Source organism: Salvelinus namaycush, chromosome 16, assembly GCF_016432855.1.
Source record: "Salvelinus namaycush isolate Seneca chromosome 16, SaNama_1.0, whole genome shotgun sequence".
Lineage (NCBI taxonomy): Eukaryota > Metazoa > Chordata > Actinopteri > Salmoniformes > Salmonidae > Salvelinus > Salvelinus namaycush.
In genome coordinates this window covers 46,936,556-46,952,369 of record NC_052322.1, presented here as the reverse complement: position 1 = coordinate 46,952,369, position 15,814 = coordinate 46,936,556, and the positions used below count along the sequence as shown (strand labels likewise).

The 15,814-nt window shown below is 44.3% G+C and overlaps 2 protein-coding genes across 2 annotated transcripts in view; one reads left to right on the top strand and one right to left on the bottom strand.

Moving 5' to 3' along the window:
* Positions 1-245: 245 nt before the first annotated feature.
* LOC120061519 (proteasomal ubiquitin receptor ADRM1-like) lies at positions 246-13,174 on the bottom strand. Its single transcript, XM_039011423.1, has 10 exons — positions 13,050-13,174; positions 11,158-11,416; positions 10,762-10,878; positions 9,810-9,933; positions 9,543-9,711; positions 6,841-6,983; positions 1,437-1,568; positions 969-1,126; positions 717-819; positions 246-524 (listed from the first exon to the last, which is right to left on the bottom strand). Exons 2-10 carry the CDS (start codon positions 11,365-11,367, stop codon positions 439-441), a joined length of 1,242 nt encoding a protein of 413 aa, XP_038867351.1. The 5' UTR covers positions 11,368-11,416; positions 13,050-13,174; the 3' UTR covers positions 246-438.
* A 1,541-nt stretch (positions 13,175-14,715) lies between these two features.
* Positions 14,716-15,814, top strand: part of LOC120061518 (dnaJ homolog subfamily C member 5-like) — a 35,207-nt gene continuing 34,108 nt past the window's right edge. Inside the window, exon 1 of the mRNA XM_039011422.1 lies at positions 14,716-14,883. The gene's annotated coding sequence lies outside the window, so the exon portion shown is untranslated. The remainder of the gene's footprint in view (positions 14,884-15,814) is intronic.

Genomic DNA, 15,814 nt, shown 5'->3' with positions numbered 1-15,814 from the left:
AAGAACAGCCCTTTACCCGTGGTATATTGGCCATATACCACAAACCCCCCCGAGGTGCCTTAGTGCTTAAATATCTCACTCAGATAACATAAACTGATTCCCCCTAAGAACAATAGATATGCTAAATACATTTTTTAAATAAAGTCTTATCTGATACAAAAATGGACATGGGTCAACTTCTTTGTATTTTTTTTTTTTGTGCTCAATTATTTGCTTTTAATTAAAAAAAGAAGAGAAAGACATTGGTAATTTTACTAATTTAATGTTAAATGTCAATGCATTGACTACACAAGCTATTTAAAGACGATTGATTCGTTGGCACGTGTATTTTCTGTAAAGATGCATCTGAGAAATGCAGAATATTTGTTTCGGCAACACTCCAGACGAGCGTTGTTCCTGCAGTAAGTAACACAAAACGAGGACAGGACTCAAGATCTTCTAATCCAGGCTCATGTCCTCATCATCCTCCTTCTTGTCTTTATCCTTGTCGGTCCCTTCCATGGCTTTGGCAAACGCTTCCACATCTAAAACACAAAGTGGGGTATCAGTGCTTTGCTCAAGGGCACAGCAGTAGGCAGCAGATGGTATATTGATGCCAACCTCTGGTTACAGGCCTGTCTCTAACTTCAAGGCAACTGCTGCCCCCCTTTTGCCACGTGTGCTTACTGCTTGTGTGAGGATGTGTAAATTATGACGTGTGTGGGGGTGGGGGTCACCTCCTTTGTTAGCTGCATCAACAGCCGCTGCGGGCAGACCAAACTGGTTCATGAGAGGTCCGAGCTGCCCTGATGCCAAGGCACTGCTAAACATACTCATCGCCTGGGAAGAGACACAGAGAGAGAGAGGAGTTCAGCATTTAAAGGGAATGTCGAGGAAGTCCTTTGTCAGTCATACCGATCAAATGTTTCTCTATAAAAACTAGGAGATATACTGTCGTGACTGCGGTTTTTAAAAAAGAAATCCTTAACCTGTTGGAACTGAGGTGAGGTGAGTGTGTTCTGGATCTCCTCTGCACTCTGAGGTAGAGACTCTCCCGAGGGCAGGTAGGGTAGGAGCCTCTGCTGTACCTCAGAGTTAGACAGGATAGGAGCCATGATCTCTGGGGTACACACGCTGACCAGGTCCACTGAGAGGAGAGGGTCAACACAATGATAAAACATACACTTGTTACTTCATAAAGACAACACAATGTGAGATGTGTTACGGTCTACTCATATGAAGAAAAGTTAAAATGTCCACATGAAATTTAGTCATGTATTGCCTACAGTTCATTATTCAACTACACTCTTAAAAAAAAAAAAATCATGCCTATTTAGCCATCTAAAAACAAGCTAATTGTCAAAAAGTGAAAAACAAAGCCACGTTAAAAAAAAAAAATTATCTGTAAAATGTATACAACTTCTACCCATCATTTTCCATTTCAGTCGTCTGCTTACCGTCACCTCCCTGTATGGCGACGGCAGCCGACATGGCCGGTACGTTCATAGTGGCCAGGATGCTCTGCAGGTCGCTGAGCTGGATGGGCTGGGTGGGGGAGCCGACGGCTGCAGGCACTACGGGGGTCTGGGCTGCAACAAATCAACGTTTTATTCGTCACAGACAGGACGTGGCCTAGGGTGTTCTAAGGGTCTAAACCGCAGGCACAAATGTCTACAGTGTCGGCAGGTTAACCCTAACAACTGCCCTTTGACACAAGCTATGTTAACCCTAACCCAGACAAATGCCCTTTAACACAAACTCTCCATCTCCCCCCTCTTTCTACATATTCAATAAACTAACAAAGTGTGTGTGTGTGTACACACACAATTCATACATATATATACACACATATGTGTACATATACACACACACACACAAAAGTACCTAATCACTAATCAGGTGAAGGGGCTGTTGCGACCTGCAGTGTGTGTGACGTTTGGTGTGGCGTTATCTTATGTTTTTAATTTGTACACTTAGTTTACAAACATTCTGCCAACCATGGATTTCCAGTGGTGGGGTGTTGGACTGATCTTGTTGATCGTGTACATACCCGCTACGAACGGACTAAATAATGAAAACGCTGCTGGCTGCGGAATCCAATACAGCAGGGAGTTTTTACTACAATGCAACTCAAATACGAACGCGATGGATATCCCAATGGCCCATCTAATACCTGATTGTCTGCGAGTGGATTACAAACCCAAATGCAAACGTGGAAAACGCGGGGGAATCAGACAACGACTTAAAAAAATTAAGAACAAACTTCCCTTACCCACCACCTTGCTGATTAATGCCCAGTCACTGAGGGGGAAAGCGGATGAGTTGTCAGCGAATCTGCGCTTCCAACACGAATATCGGGAGGCCTGTTTGCTGGCATTTACTGAGACTTGGCTGGATGACAGAGAAGTGGAGCCGGCCGGCTTCACCCTGGTCAGAGCGGACCGCGATCTGACAGTCACAGGGAAACTTCACGGCGGGGGCGTCTGCCTGCTTGTCAGGGACCAGTGGTGTAAATCGATCCTGGTAAGAGAGCGACTCTGTACCCCCGACATTGAACTGCTTTCTGTGTCACTGCGACCTTACTATCTGCCCCGTGAGTTCCCCCAATTGTTTGTTACCGTTGTGTACATTCAACCAAAAGCTAATATAACAAAGGCATCAGAGATTATTTATAATCTGTCACAGAAACTGGAATCCATCTCCCCCGACGCACCCAAATTTATTTTAGGGGATTTTAACAACTGTACCTTGCGCAGTCTTGCGCACATACCATCAGTATGTGAAATGTCACACTAGGAAAAATAGGACTCTTGATTTGTGCTATGGGACAATACCAAAGGCGTTCTCTGCCACCACCAGACCTCCTCTGGGGACATCAGACCACAATGTGGTCTACCTCAGGCCAACTTACTGTCGCCTCCTGGAGAGGGAGAAACCCACAGTTAAAACTGTCCAGATCTGGAATGACAACAGTATCACTTGTCTCCAGGGGTGTTTTGACTGTACAATGTGGGAGGTATTTGAGGACAGCAGCTCTGATCTGGATGAACTCACAGAGGTTATTTCAGACTATGTAAACTTCTGTGTTGAGTCAGTTGTGCCTACTAAGACCTGTAAAATCTTCCCTAACAACAAGCCTTGGGTATCAAAACATCTAAAATCACTACTTGATAGGAAGAAGGCAGTTTATGCTGGGGGTGATAGACAGGCTTTAAGAGATGTACAACGTGAGATAAAAAGACAGATACTGGTGGACAAGGAGGCATACAAGCAAAGGGTGGAGAGGACCCTCTCCTCAGGAAACGCAAGGGTGGCCTGGCAAGGGATTAAATCCATGGCTAGCGCCCCCCATATAGGCAGGGGAAAAACCAGTGCTGACCTTGGGGGATATGAGGGCCAGAACATGGCTAATGAACTGAATGTTTTCTTCTCAAGATTTGAATCAGACAACTTCGTGTCGGAGGTAAAACAAATGGAAGCATCATTACAAATGTTTGAGAGAGTTGTTGTTCAACAGTCTGATGTTCTAAAGTTGTTCAGGGGATGTAACACATACAAAAGCCCAGGCCCAGACAAAATAAGTGGGCATGTGTTAAAGCACTGTGCTGAACAACTGGCTGGTGTTTTTACAGACATTTTCCAATCCTCACTCAACCAGCAACACGTTCCAGTATTGTGGAAAAAATCAATAATTATACCAATTCCTAAAGTATCGAATCCCTCTGTGCTGAATGATTATCGCCCTGTCGCTTTGACATCCTTAGTTATGAAATGCCTTGAGAAAATTGTGAAAAGTCATATTCTCAGTGTCACCCAGAAGCTCCTCGACCCATTTCAGTTTGCCTATCAGACCAGCAGAGGAGTTGATGATGCCATTCTTACCCTCCTTAACATGGTCTATAGACATCTAGAAGGTGCCAAATCCCATGTCAGGGTTCTGTTTGTTGACTTTTCTTCTGCCTTCAACACAATCCAGCCCTACAATCTGGCACAGAGACTCATTCGGGACTTTTCCTTAGATGGGGGGCTGCTTTTGTGGCTGTTGGACTTCCTGAGCCAACGCTCACAGCGAGTCAAAATAGGTCCCCATGTGTCGGATATACGCAATACCAACACAGGCTCTCCTCAGGGATGTGTTTTGTCCCCACTTCTGTACATCTTGTACACTAATAGTTGTACTAGTTCCCATACTGACAGACACCTCGTTAAGTTCGCTGATGACACTGCCTTGATCAGCCTGTTGCATGATGACGAGGAACATCATGGCCCGGTCCTAGATGACTTTGTAGAGTGGTGTGAGGAATCACACTTGGTCCTCAATACTAACAAGACCAAAGAGATGTGCATAGACTTCAGGAAGCGTACAACACCTACCTCTGCAACATCTATCAGAGGCCAGAATATAGAAATTGTAGAGGAATATAAATATCTGGGTGTCTTTTTGGACAGTAAGCTTCAGTGGAGTAAATGTACAGACCAGATCTACAAAAAGAGCCAACAGAGACTGTACTTTCTAAAAAAGTTGGGTTCTTTTAATATAGACTGTACTATATTGACTCTGTTTTACAAATCCTTTATTGAGAGTATTTTAACTTTTTGTATTGTTTGTTGGTTTGGCAATGCCACTGTCAGTCAGAGAAACATGCTGAGAAGGATTATTACCACAGCAAGTAAGGTACTTGGAGTCAAACAGACAGGCCTGGATGAGATCTTTAAGGTCAGGGCCCTCCGTAAGGCTCACAAAATCATTTTAGACCCAAGTCACCCCCTGTACCTGGACTTTGAATTACTCCCCTCTGGGCGCAGGTATAGGGCACCCCTCAGCAGGAAAAATAGAACGAGACAATCATTTGTGCCAGGTGTGATATCCCTCTTAAATAGCTCGGGCAAATGTTCCCATTGACCCCGTAAGGCCAGCAGGCTAGTCTTTGTTTTAAATGTTTTATTTCTTATTTCTTACTATTATTATTATTATTTTTTATTGGTGCGTGACTGTTATTGAAAGTTGTATTGTCAATCTTGTTTTGTATTTAACGCCACTTTAAATGTGTACATGACACTGCAACAATTTCCTCATGGGGACAATAAAGTAAGAAAGTAAGTAAGTAAGTAAGTATGTGGACACCCCTTCAAATTAGTGGATTCGGCTATTTCAGCCACACCCGTTGTTGACAGGTGTATTAAATCAAGCACACAGCCCTGCAATCTCCATAGACAAACATTGGCATTAGAATGGGCCGTACTGAAGAGCTCAGGGACTTTCAACATGGCACCGTCATAGGATGCCACCTTTCCAACAAATCAGTTCGTCAAATTTCTTCCCTGCTAGAGCTGCCCCCGGTCAACTGTAAGTTCTGTCTTTGTAAAGTGGAAACGTCCTGGAGCAACAACGGCTCAGCCTCGAAGTGGTAGACCACACAAGCTCACAGAACGGGACCGCCGAGTGCTGAAGCGTGTAAAAATCGTCTGTCCTCGGTTGCAACACTCACTACCAAGTTACAAACTGCCTCTGGAAGCAACGTCAGCACAAGAACTGTTTGTCGGGAGCTTCATGAAATGGGTTTCTATGGCCAAGCAGCCGCACACAAGCCTAACAACACCTTTTGCAATGCCAGGAGTGGTGTAAAGCTTGCCGCTATTGGACTCTGGAGCAGTGGAAACACGTTCTCTAGAGTGATGAAACACGCTTGGCAGATGTCAGGAGAACGCTACCTGCCAAAATGCATAGTGCCAACTGTAAAGTTTGGTGGAGGAGGAATAATGGTTCAGGGCTGTTTTTCATGGTTTGGGCCCCTTAGTTCCAGTGAAGGGAAATCTTAACGCTACAGCATACAATGACATTCTAGACGATTCTGTGCTTCCAACTTTGTGGCAACAGTTTGGGGAAGGCCCTTTCCTGTTTCAGCATGACAATGCCCCCATTAACAAAGCGAAGTCCATACAGAAATGATCCGTCTAGATCGGTGTGGAAGAACTTGACTGGCACAGAGCCCTGACCTCAACGAACACCTTTGGGATGAATTGGAACGCCGACTGTGAGCCAGGCCTAATCGCCCAACATCCAGTGCCTGACCTCACTAATGCTCATTTTGGCTGAATGGAAGCAAGTCCCCACAGCAATGTTCCAACATCTAGTGGAAAACCCTCCCAGAAGAGTGGAGGCTGGTATAGCAGCAAAGGGGGGGAACCAACTCCTTATTAATGCCCATGATTTTGGAATGAGATGTTGGACGTGCAGGTGTCCACATACTTTGGGTCATGTAATGTGTGTAACTAAATATATATATATATACACACACACACGCACACACACACACTTTGACATTGTATTGCACCGTTTACACCCCGCTGTATTGCGTCAGTCAGACATACAGAGGCGTGTAAACGGGACAATAAAATATAAAAGTAGAAATGGTGATAACAGTAAACCAGTAGGGTGCAATACTATAGACAGTAGATATGGTGATAACAGTAAACCAGTAGGGTGCAATACTATAGACAGTAGATATGGTGATAACAGTAAACCAGTAGGGTGCAATACTATAGACAGAAGATATGGTGATAACAGTAAACCAGTAGGGTGCAATACTATAGACAGAAGATATGGTGATAACAGTAAACCAGTAGGGTGCAATACTATAGACAGTAGATAATGGTGATAACAGTAAACCAGTAGGGTGCAATACTATAGACAGTAGATATGGTGATAACAGTAAACCAGTAGGGTGCAATACTATAGACAGAAGATATGGTGATAACAGTAAACCAGTAGGGTGCAATACTATAGACAGTAGATATGGTGATAACAGTAAACCAGTAGGGTGCAATACTATAGACAGTAGATAATGGTAATAACAGTACCGGCAGGAGTGGTGGGGGTGACAGTGGGGGAGGCAGCGGTGGTGGCAGCAGGGGTAACTGGAGTGGTGGGGGCCACGGTCGAACTGATCCTGGTGGTGGAGGAAGCGGAGGACGGGGTGACGGCCGCAGACTGACTACGGGAGCTGTGGTGGGAAGAGCGGAGGAATTATAATGATGCGTACTGTAAATCGTAGCATAGCTTGTATCTATGTAAATAGTCTAAGCTAAAAAAACGATATACTGTACAAAATTCTAATACCTTAACAGTCTATACAGAAAGGACATTTGGTACATTAAACTGTCAAACCAGTCTGAGGAAAAACACCAATTGGCTAATATAACATGCCATTTAACAGATGCTCTAATCCAAAAACGACTTACAGTCAATGTGTGCATACATTCCACGCATGGGTAGCCTCCGGGAATCAAACTAACAATACTGGCGTTGCTATTAGCTATTCTATAAAACGGGTTGGTCAAAACAAGCATTGTGATTGGTTGAAACACATTCTAAGCGGTGCTAAACAATCCGTTAGGAACGGGAAGGCCTTTGATGCAACCAAAAAAAATTGAACCATAAACAAAGTAGCCTATTGGATAAATCATCATCCACTGTCTCATCAGCCCAGCCAGACAATTAATTAAGTTGACCTCCACTGTAAAAAAAGCATCTCGACATAATTTCCCCTTGCTTCTAGCCTAGCACTCGGTTTGCAGTGGGGATTTGAATAAATTAACCTCTGATTTTTTTTTACCCCCTTTTCTCCCCAATTTCTTGGTATCCAAATTGGTAGTTACAGATTTTAGCTCATCGCTGCAACTCCCGTACGGACTCGGGAGAAGCAAAGGTCGAGAGCCGTGCGTCCTCCGAAACACAACCCAGCCAAGCCGCACTGCTTCTTAACACAGCGCCCACTTAACCCGGAAGCCAGCCGCACCAATGTGTCGGAGGAAACACCGTACACCTGGTGACCGTGTCAGCGTGCGCTGCTCCCGGCCCGCCACAGGAGTCGCTAGTGTGCGATGGGACAAGGACATCCTTGTCGACCAAACCCTCCCCTAACCCGGACGACGCTGGGCCAATTGTGCGCCGCCCCATGGGTCTCCCGGCTGGCTGCGACAGAGCCTGGAACCGAACCAGGATTTCTAGTGACACAGCTAGCACTGCGATGCCTTAGACCACTGCACCACTCGGGAGGTCTACCTCTCTGACCTTTGATTTGAATAAACAATACGGTCTAGCTCTCTGACCTTCGCATTTCAAAATTGAAACAATGTTGCGATCTCCACCGGCCCACAGAGAATTAACGTGTTAGGGCGAGACAGTTAGGACCAGACAGTTAGGACCAGACAGGTAAAATCACGCCTCAGCAGATGGTTTTTGTGTATATCCATGAACAATGTCAATAGAGTAACAGGTAAAAAAATGTATTTCATGCAGCTTGTCTGACATTATTGTTTTAGCTGTGTAGTTGGCTGGCTACGGAGGCAAAGAAACGAAGGACCAGCAGGCTTGGCTGGCTACGGAGGCAAAGAAACGAAGGACCAGCAGGCTTGGCTGGCTTCGGAGCCAAAGGAACGAAGGACCAGCAGGCTTGGCTGGCTACGGAGCCAAAGGAACAGCCGGCTTGGCTGGCTACGGAGCCAAAGGAACAGCCGGCTTGGCTGGCTACGGAGCCAAAGGAACGAAGGAACAGCCGGCGTGGCTGGCTACGGAGCCAAAGGAACAGCAGGCTTGGCTGACTACGGAGGCAAAGGAACGAAGGAACAGCCGGCTTGGCTGGCTACGGAGCCAAAGGAACGAAGGATCAGCAGGCTTGGCTGGCTACGGAGCCAAAGGAACAGCAGGCTTGGCTGGCTACGGAGCCAAAGGAACAGCAGGCTTGGCTGGCTACGGAGCCAAAGGAACAGCAGGCTTGGCTGGCTACGGAGCCAAAGGAACAGCAGGCTTGGCTGGCTACGGAGCCAAAGGAACAGCAGGCTTGGCTGGCTACGGAGCCAAAGGAACAGCAGGCTTAGCTGGCTACGGAGCCAAAGGAACGAAGGACCAGCAGGCTTGGCTGGCTACGGAGCCAAAGGAACAGCCGGCTTGGCTGGCTACGGAGCCAAAGGAACGAAGGACCAGCAGGCTTGGCTGGCTACGGAGCCAAAGGAACAGCCGGCGTGGCTGGCTACGGAGCCAAAGGAACAGCAGGCTTGGCTGGCTACGGAGGCAAAGGAACGAAGGACCAGCAGGCTTGGCTGGCTACGGAGCCAAAGGAACAGCCGGCTTGGCTGGCTACGGAGCCAAAGGAACGAAGGACCAGCAGGCTTGGCTGGCTACGGAGCCAAAGGAACAGCAGGCTTGGCTGGCTACGGAGCCAAAGGAACAGCAGGCTTGGCTGGCTACGGAGCCAAAGGAACAGCAGGCTTGGCTGGCTACGGAGCCAAAGGAACAGCAGGCTTGGCTGGCTACGGAGCCAAAGGAACAGCAGGCTTGGCTGGCTACGGAGCCAAAGGAACAGCAGGCTTGGCTGGCTACGGAGCCAAAGGAACAGCAGGCTTAGCTGGCTACGGAGCCAAAGGAACGAAGGACCAGCTTCTTTAGCATGGCTGTGCTGATCTAGGGTACTCTGCTCCGCCTCGACCACAGCACAGCTGTAAAAGTCATATCACACGCCCTCCCCTACGCCCTCCCCTTCTCCCCTGCTAGGGCCCCTTACCTGGAGGATGAGGAGCTGGTAGCAGGGCCTCCACTGCCTAACAGACTGGCCAGACCTGGTCCTGCTAGGGCCCCTAGACCACCAAGTCCTCCCAGACCAGTTGGTCCAATCAGCTGCATCAGCTGTGTATGGCTCATGTTACCCAGGAGGCTTTGCAGGCCACCCTCACCTGGGGGAGGGGGAAGAAAATAATAATAATTCTGAACTTAGAGACAAAACAATTCAAATAAATTGTTATGAATGTTGAGTGGTCTGTGTGTGTCCTACCTCCTAGAGCAGACAGCTCATGGCTGCTACTGCCTCCACTGCCCAGTGCTCCAGGCATGGGAGGGTTGTTCAGGTACTCATTCACCTTACGGCAATACTCCTCATCCTTGTCTGATTTAGGCTCCTGGTGATCACAGGAATAGAGATCAATATCAAAAGTATTGGCTCTTGGTGACAAGAGAAATGGATAACATTATAAAGAACGAATAAAGTATAAAAGGCCATGTGATGTAAAAACTTTAAACTTGTGTTTTATAGCATATTTTAAAACACCTGATGAAACTAACACTGTAAAAGTGTGAAAACATATGATCGGTGTTATTTCCTGATAGTTGAAAATACAATCAACATTGGACCTTCTAAAGCAACAGGTTTGCATGGGCGGGAGTTTTAGCATTCCATGGTGATATCACCATACGTAAGAAAATTGGTTAACAGACCAATAACAAAAAGAGTTCCAAATCTCTCTACCAATAACAAAAAGAGTTCCAAATCTCTCTACCAATAACAAAAAGAGTTCCAAATCTCTCTACCAATAACAAAAAGAGTTCCAAATCTCTCTACCAATAACAGCTAAGTTTCAGTTCTTGCTTGAGAAATAGTTATTTGGCTCATTTTTAATATATATTTTTTGCACTTTTTAATGGAAATCTATTAAAGTAAGATACTGAATTGTTCCCCAGAAAACATTTCATATTAATATATAAAAAACAGCTGCTTTGGGCCTTTAAGAAAGGGTCTTACATAATCCCATTAATTCCTTTACTGGTCCCAGACCCATTTATGCTGTCTTGCCAAACTCCTATGGTCATTGTCACACATTTGGCAAGACAGTACCAACAGACCTGGGACCACCAGGCTAACTAATCCCCACCCTGTGTGCTATAGTTCCATGTCAAAATAAATGGTATTATGTTCAAATGTTATGTGTAAATGTTAATTCAACCCTCACCTGCATCCAGAAGAACAGCCTCTTGGATCCAGCCTTGAACTTAAGCACAAACACACGCCCAGTAGTACACTGGCTCACCTTCTTGAACTCACAGTCATCAGGGAAGATGATCAAGTCCTGGAATCAAAAACACCAAGCAAGGATATTATAAAACTTACCGGAAACCATCACATTTAAAAAAAAAATTTTTGCTGGGTTAATATTATATAAATCGTTAGATATTCTTCAGTTTATATACTGTTTCGCTACCAGAAACATCATAGCCTGGTACAATAATCTGTTCATACAGTTTTACAAACTCCATTGCTGCCATCTTTGAGCAAACCAAAATTGGGACCAGGCTAGAGACTCTACACCATCTGATTCAACTTGATCAAAATCCAGCAATCCACTCACATCATCAACGTTTCCAGACCCCCGGTCCTTCCAGCAGAAGTGGATGAGGGAGTCGTCCGTCTGTTGGACGTACACACTGCCCTTACGTTTGTCCGGTGTCACTGTGCTACCCTTCATGGTCATCTTACCGGCACGAAACTCCACCAGGTATTTACTGGACGAGCCCCGGGATCCTGACACCAGGCTGGGGAATAGGGCACCTGAAGACATGATGATCCTCGGGGTTGTTAACAGACACGTAGGCTGGTTGGTTTTACTTCTGAAGTGGGAGGAGACAAGGGATTTTATTTACATTTTTCCTTCCCTGACCTAGCAGACAGTTGCACAAGCATGCTTAAAAATGACTATTAACGACATAGTATTGTTCTGCAGTGTCACGTGATATAGGACTACTATTGAAAATGTGCTATGTAATTACTTGATTATATACTGAACAAAAATATATAAAAACACAACATGCAACAATTGCAACGATTTTACTGAGTTACAGTTCATATAAAAGGAAATCTGTCAATTGAAATAAATTCATTAGGCCCTAATCTATGGATTTCATATGACTGGGCAAGGGGGCGCAGTCATGGGTGGGCATAGGCCCATCCACTGGGAAGCTAGGCCCAGCCATTCAGAATGAGTTTTTCCCCCACAAAGGGGCTTTATTACAGACATAATTACTCCTCAGTTTCATCAGCTGTCAGGGTGGCTGGTCTCAGACGATCCCGCAGGTGACGAAGCCAGATGTGGAGGTCTTGGGCGGATGTAGTTACACGTGGTCTGTAGTTGTGAGGTCGATTGTACGTACCTACCAAATTCTCTAAAACGACGTTGGAGGCTGGTTATAGCAGAGAATTGAACATTAAATTCTCTGGCAGCAGCTCTGGTGAACATTCCTGTAGTCAGCATGCTGATTGCACACTCCCTCAACTCTTGAGACATCTGTGGCATTGTGTTGTGACACAAAACTGCACATTTTAGTGGCCTTTTATTGTCCCCAGCACAAGGTGCACCTGTGTAATGATCATGCTGTTTAATCAGCTTCTTGATATGCCACACCTGTGGTGAAATCCTGAGTGGTGCAGCAGTCTAAGGCACTGCATCGCAGTGCTAGAGGCATCACTACAGACCCAGGTTCGATCCCAGGCTGTATCACAACTGGCAGTGATCGGGAGTCCCATAAGGCAGCGCACAATTGGCCCAGCGTCGTCCGGGTTACGGGGGATTTGGCCAGGGTAGGCCGTAATTGTACAATTAGAATTTGTTCTTAACTGACTTGCCTAGTTAATTTTTTAAAAAATCGAACCTGTCAAGTGGATGGATTATCTTGTCAAAGGAGAAATGCTCACTAACAGGGATGTAAACAACTTTGTGCGCAAAATCTGAGAGTTAAAACTCCACGCAAACGTGCGTATGGAACATTTCAGGGATCTTCTATTTCAACTCCTGAAACCAACACTTTACATGTTGCGTTTTTTTTTTTTTATTGTTCAGTGTAGCTAGCTGGACAATTCAACTGCAGTTTCGAGACGAGGAAAATCAACCAAATAATGTTGTTTGGCTAACTATCAACAAGAAATTCATAGGATGGAAACGTATAATCTAAAAAAACATGTAGCTTCCAGGCAAAGTAGCTAACGTTTCCTTTTAAATTATAGCATTAGCTAGTTATAAAATAAAATGAGTGTCTGGCTGTGTCCTGATACTTGCTAGCTAGTTAGCATAGGCTAAGTAGCTAGCTAACGTTAGCTCATGACAAGGCTAAAACTCAAATCTGAGGACGGGACTAGTTTTTCAAAACCGTAATTCTCAAGAAAAACACATACCGATGTTCTCTCAAATTTAACTTAATAATTCGTCTTTCTACATTTCACATTCCCTATACATTTGTATTGAATTACCTGAAGTTTAGCTGGCAACAAAAGTTATTTCTTGTATCAGACTTCCTCGTTGGTCTTCTTCGTGGGGTGGGTGAACTGTTTGCTTCTTCTATGGTGACTCTTTCGCAATTCTACCAGTAGAAAACATGTATCATCGCCACCCACTAGAAATGGCAAGCACATTGGTCTCTGGATTTCCTGTGTGGTTTTTATTTTCCTGGATCTCAAACCCAAGGATATACTGCTCAATTTTAAATGTGTGTTGTCCTGTGAGATTTTGTAAACAGAGATTAAAGGCTTCCAATACTGTATAAAAAGTGTATCATGGAAAGTCATACATGACTTAACCATTACAAATAAAGTGTATTACAACGAATGCCACTTGCTTAGATAGGCTTTGTCCTCGTTTGCTACACTAGTGTCAAATGTGGGTCACCAAAGACGCGTGACAATAGAACTCTAAGATGGTCATAGTTCTATTTAATTCTACATGTGCATGCCTCTCTGATGGTCTCACAGGCGCCATCGCACTTCTGACACCGATGTCTCATATGCACGGCAAATGAGAAGTAGTTCTCCATAGGAATTAATGGAATTAATGGAATTCTACAATATTTCAATCACATTTTTCAAGGACAAAATTACATGTATTTAAGTATTTTTGTAATGGGGACAGTAACAGTTGAACTTTCCAAAAGTTATACTTTAAGGAAAAGGTTGTATGTATTTGTTCATGTTTTATTTGTATGTTTAGCTCAAATAATATTTCGTACACAAGCATTTTGCTACATCTGCAATTATATCTGCTAAATATGTGTACGTGACCAATAACATTTTAGTTGATTTAAAAGTATGCATTAAGGTGTCTGGAATAGAATAAACATGTAAAAAAAAAAAAAAAAAAATGTAGACATTCATAAATGCATTTCAATAGCATAAAAATTATTTTTTTTACAACGGTGAAGGAGTGCCAAGATGGAGGCTTCAAAACAGCGTCCCTTGTTAGTCATCTAGTATATATATAAACCATTGTTAGGTAAACTAGTAACAAGCCTACCTAGGCAAGGCTTGTTACGAAACAATGCCAGGTTAGACCTATCAATTACAAGTTCGAAAATCTGATGCAGGAACGGGTTCATGTATTTCTCCATCAAAGGCTAGCTTTTGGAAATGTTGAAGGATAGATCAGACATGTTTTAGAAAGCTATTGTAAAGTGGGCTTGTGAAAGGGGGAAATACTACTCCATTTTTCTTGATTACATCACTCAGGACGGATTTGCGGAAGAACAGAAAGGACATATGAAAAACAAAATCCCTCGTTTTGTCGAGATCAGAAAATAATTATTTTGTGATCGACAAAACGGGGGAATATTTAGATTTTATTAATATGACTTCTGGACTTCTGTGCGAATTCCCTCATACCTCCCACTTTCCCAACACCCGGGGTGCGTTCAGTTCGATTGAACCTGTGCTACGTTGCGGAACGATTTGTACTGATACACGTTTCCCCAAAACGTTATTCAATGTTCTTGAACAGGGGTGTATCCATTATGCCAATTCTGTTGAAAAATATATCTTAAACGGAAACAAACGGAACGAAGCAAACCCCTCCGTTGTTTTTACATATGGGTCGTTCAGTACAACACTGTTTCCGTTATATGTTTTCGTAATGAACGCAGCCCTGGACGTGGGAGGGATTGACAGCCAGCCAGTACCGCTTCTAGTTTAGCTAGTTTACTACGTGCTTTTTTATTGAGTGCTCAACCAAGGAAGCTAGTGTGAACTGTTGCTTGGCATGCGAACAGCATATATACCTTTCAAAATCGAAAATCCACTGTGCCCAAGTAGCTAAACGGTAAGAAATGCATTTGATAGCATATTTCGTATCCCCGGGCATGCCTGCTTGCTTCTCCGCCGTCCTTGGATTAGCGAGCTAACGTTAGTGAATGAGTCGTGCCTGGGTGGTGTTAGTTAGCAAGCTGACTGTCACTGCTAACTAGCAACCGCTAACCTAACATGGATGCTGTGTTCCTTTGATGCGGTAGCAAGAGATTATCCGCTTTACCGTTTGTCTTCCGATCTTTATTTTCTAGACAGCGAGTGGGAGATTGCTGGTAGGTTGGTTTTAAATACCAGGCCATGATGAATTGGCTGACGTTAACTGGCTAGTAAGTTTAGCTATATTTTAACTAACCATTTAACTAGCTAACTTAAACATCTAAAATTTGATATCCAGCTAACGTTAACTAGCTAACATGGACCCCGGCGTGTTGCGTATATCTGGATTTGCTGTAAATGGGACCGGTGATTATATCTAACTACCTAGCTAGTTAACGTTAGTTGTTGTCGATGTTTGTCACAACAAATGTTTGATCTACTTTTCGTATATAGAACCATATTCCATTCACTGGTCCAAAGAAACACCAAGTCATGTTAAGGTCCCCCTGACCAAAGATTCGTTATGTTCTTTAGCCAGCTAGCTAAGCAAATCAGATCTAGGTTTGATTTAGTTAGCCTTGCTTGGTTGGACTCTTTTACATGAATCTAGTTCCTGTTAGCTAGTTGGCTATTTAACTGATCAGCTGATGCCAGTACTAGCCATGTTAGAATGTCATGCCTTGGCCATTAAGAAGAACAGAACATATATTGAGTTCAGTGAGGCCAACCCATACGTACAGTAAGTCTGTGGGCCGAACGAGCCCATGATTCCACCACACGAGTTACAAAGGATTCTGTTCACTATAATGGAAATTAGCTACTTCTCATACAGACTGGATGCATGATTT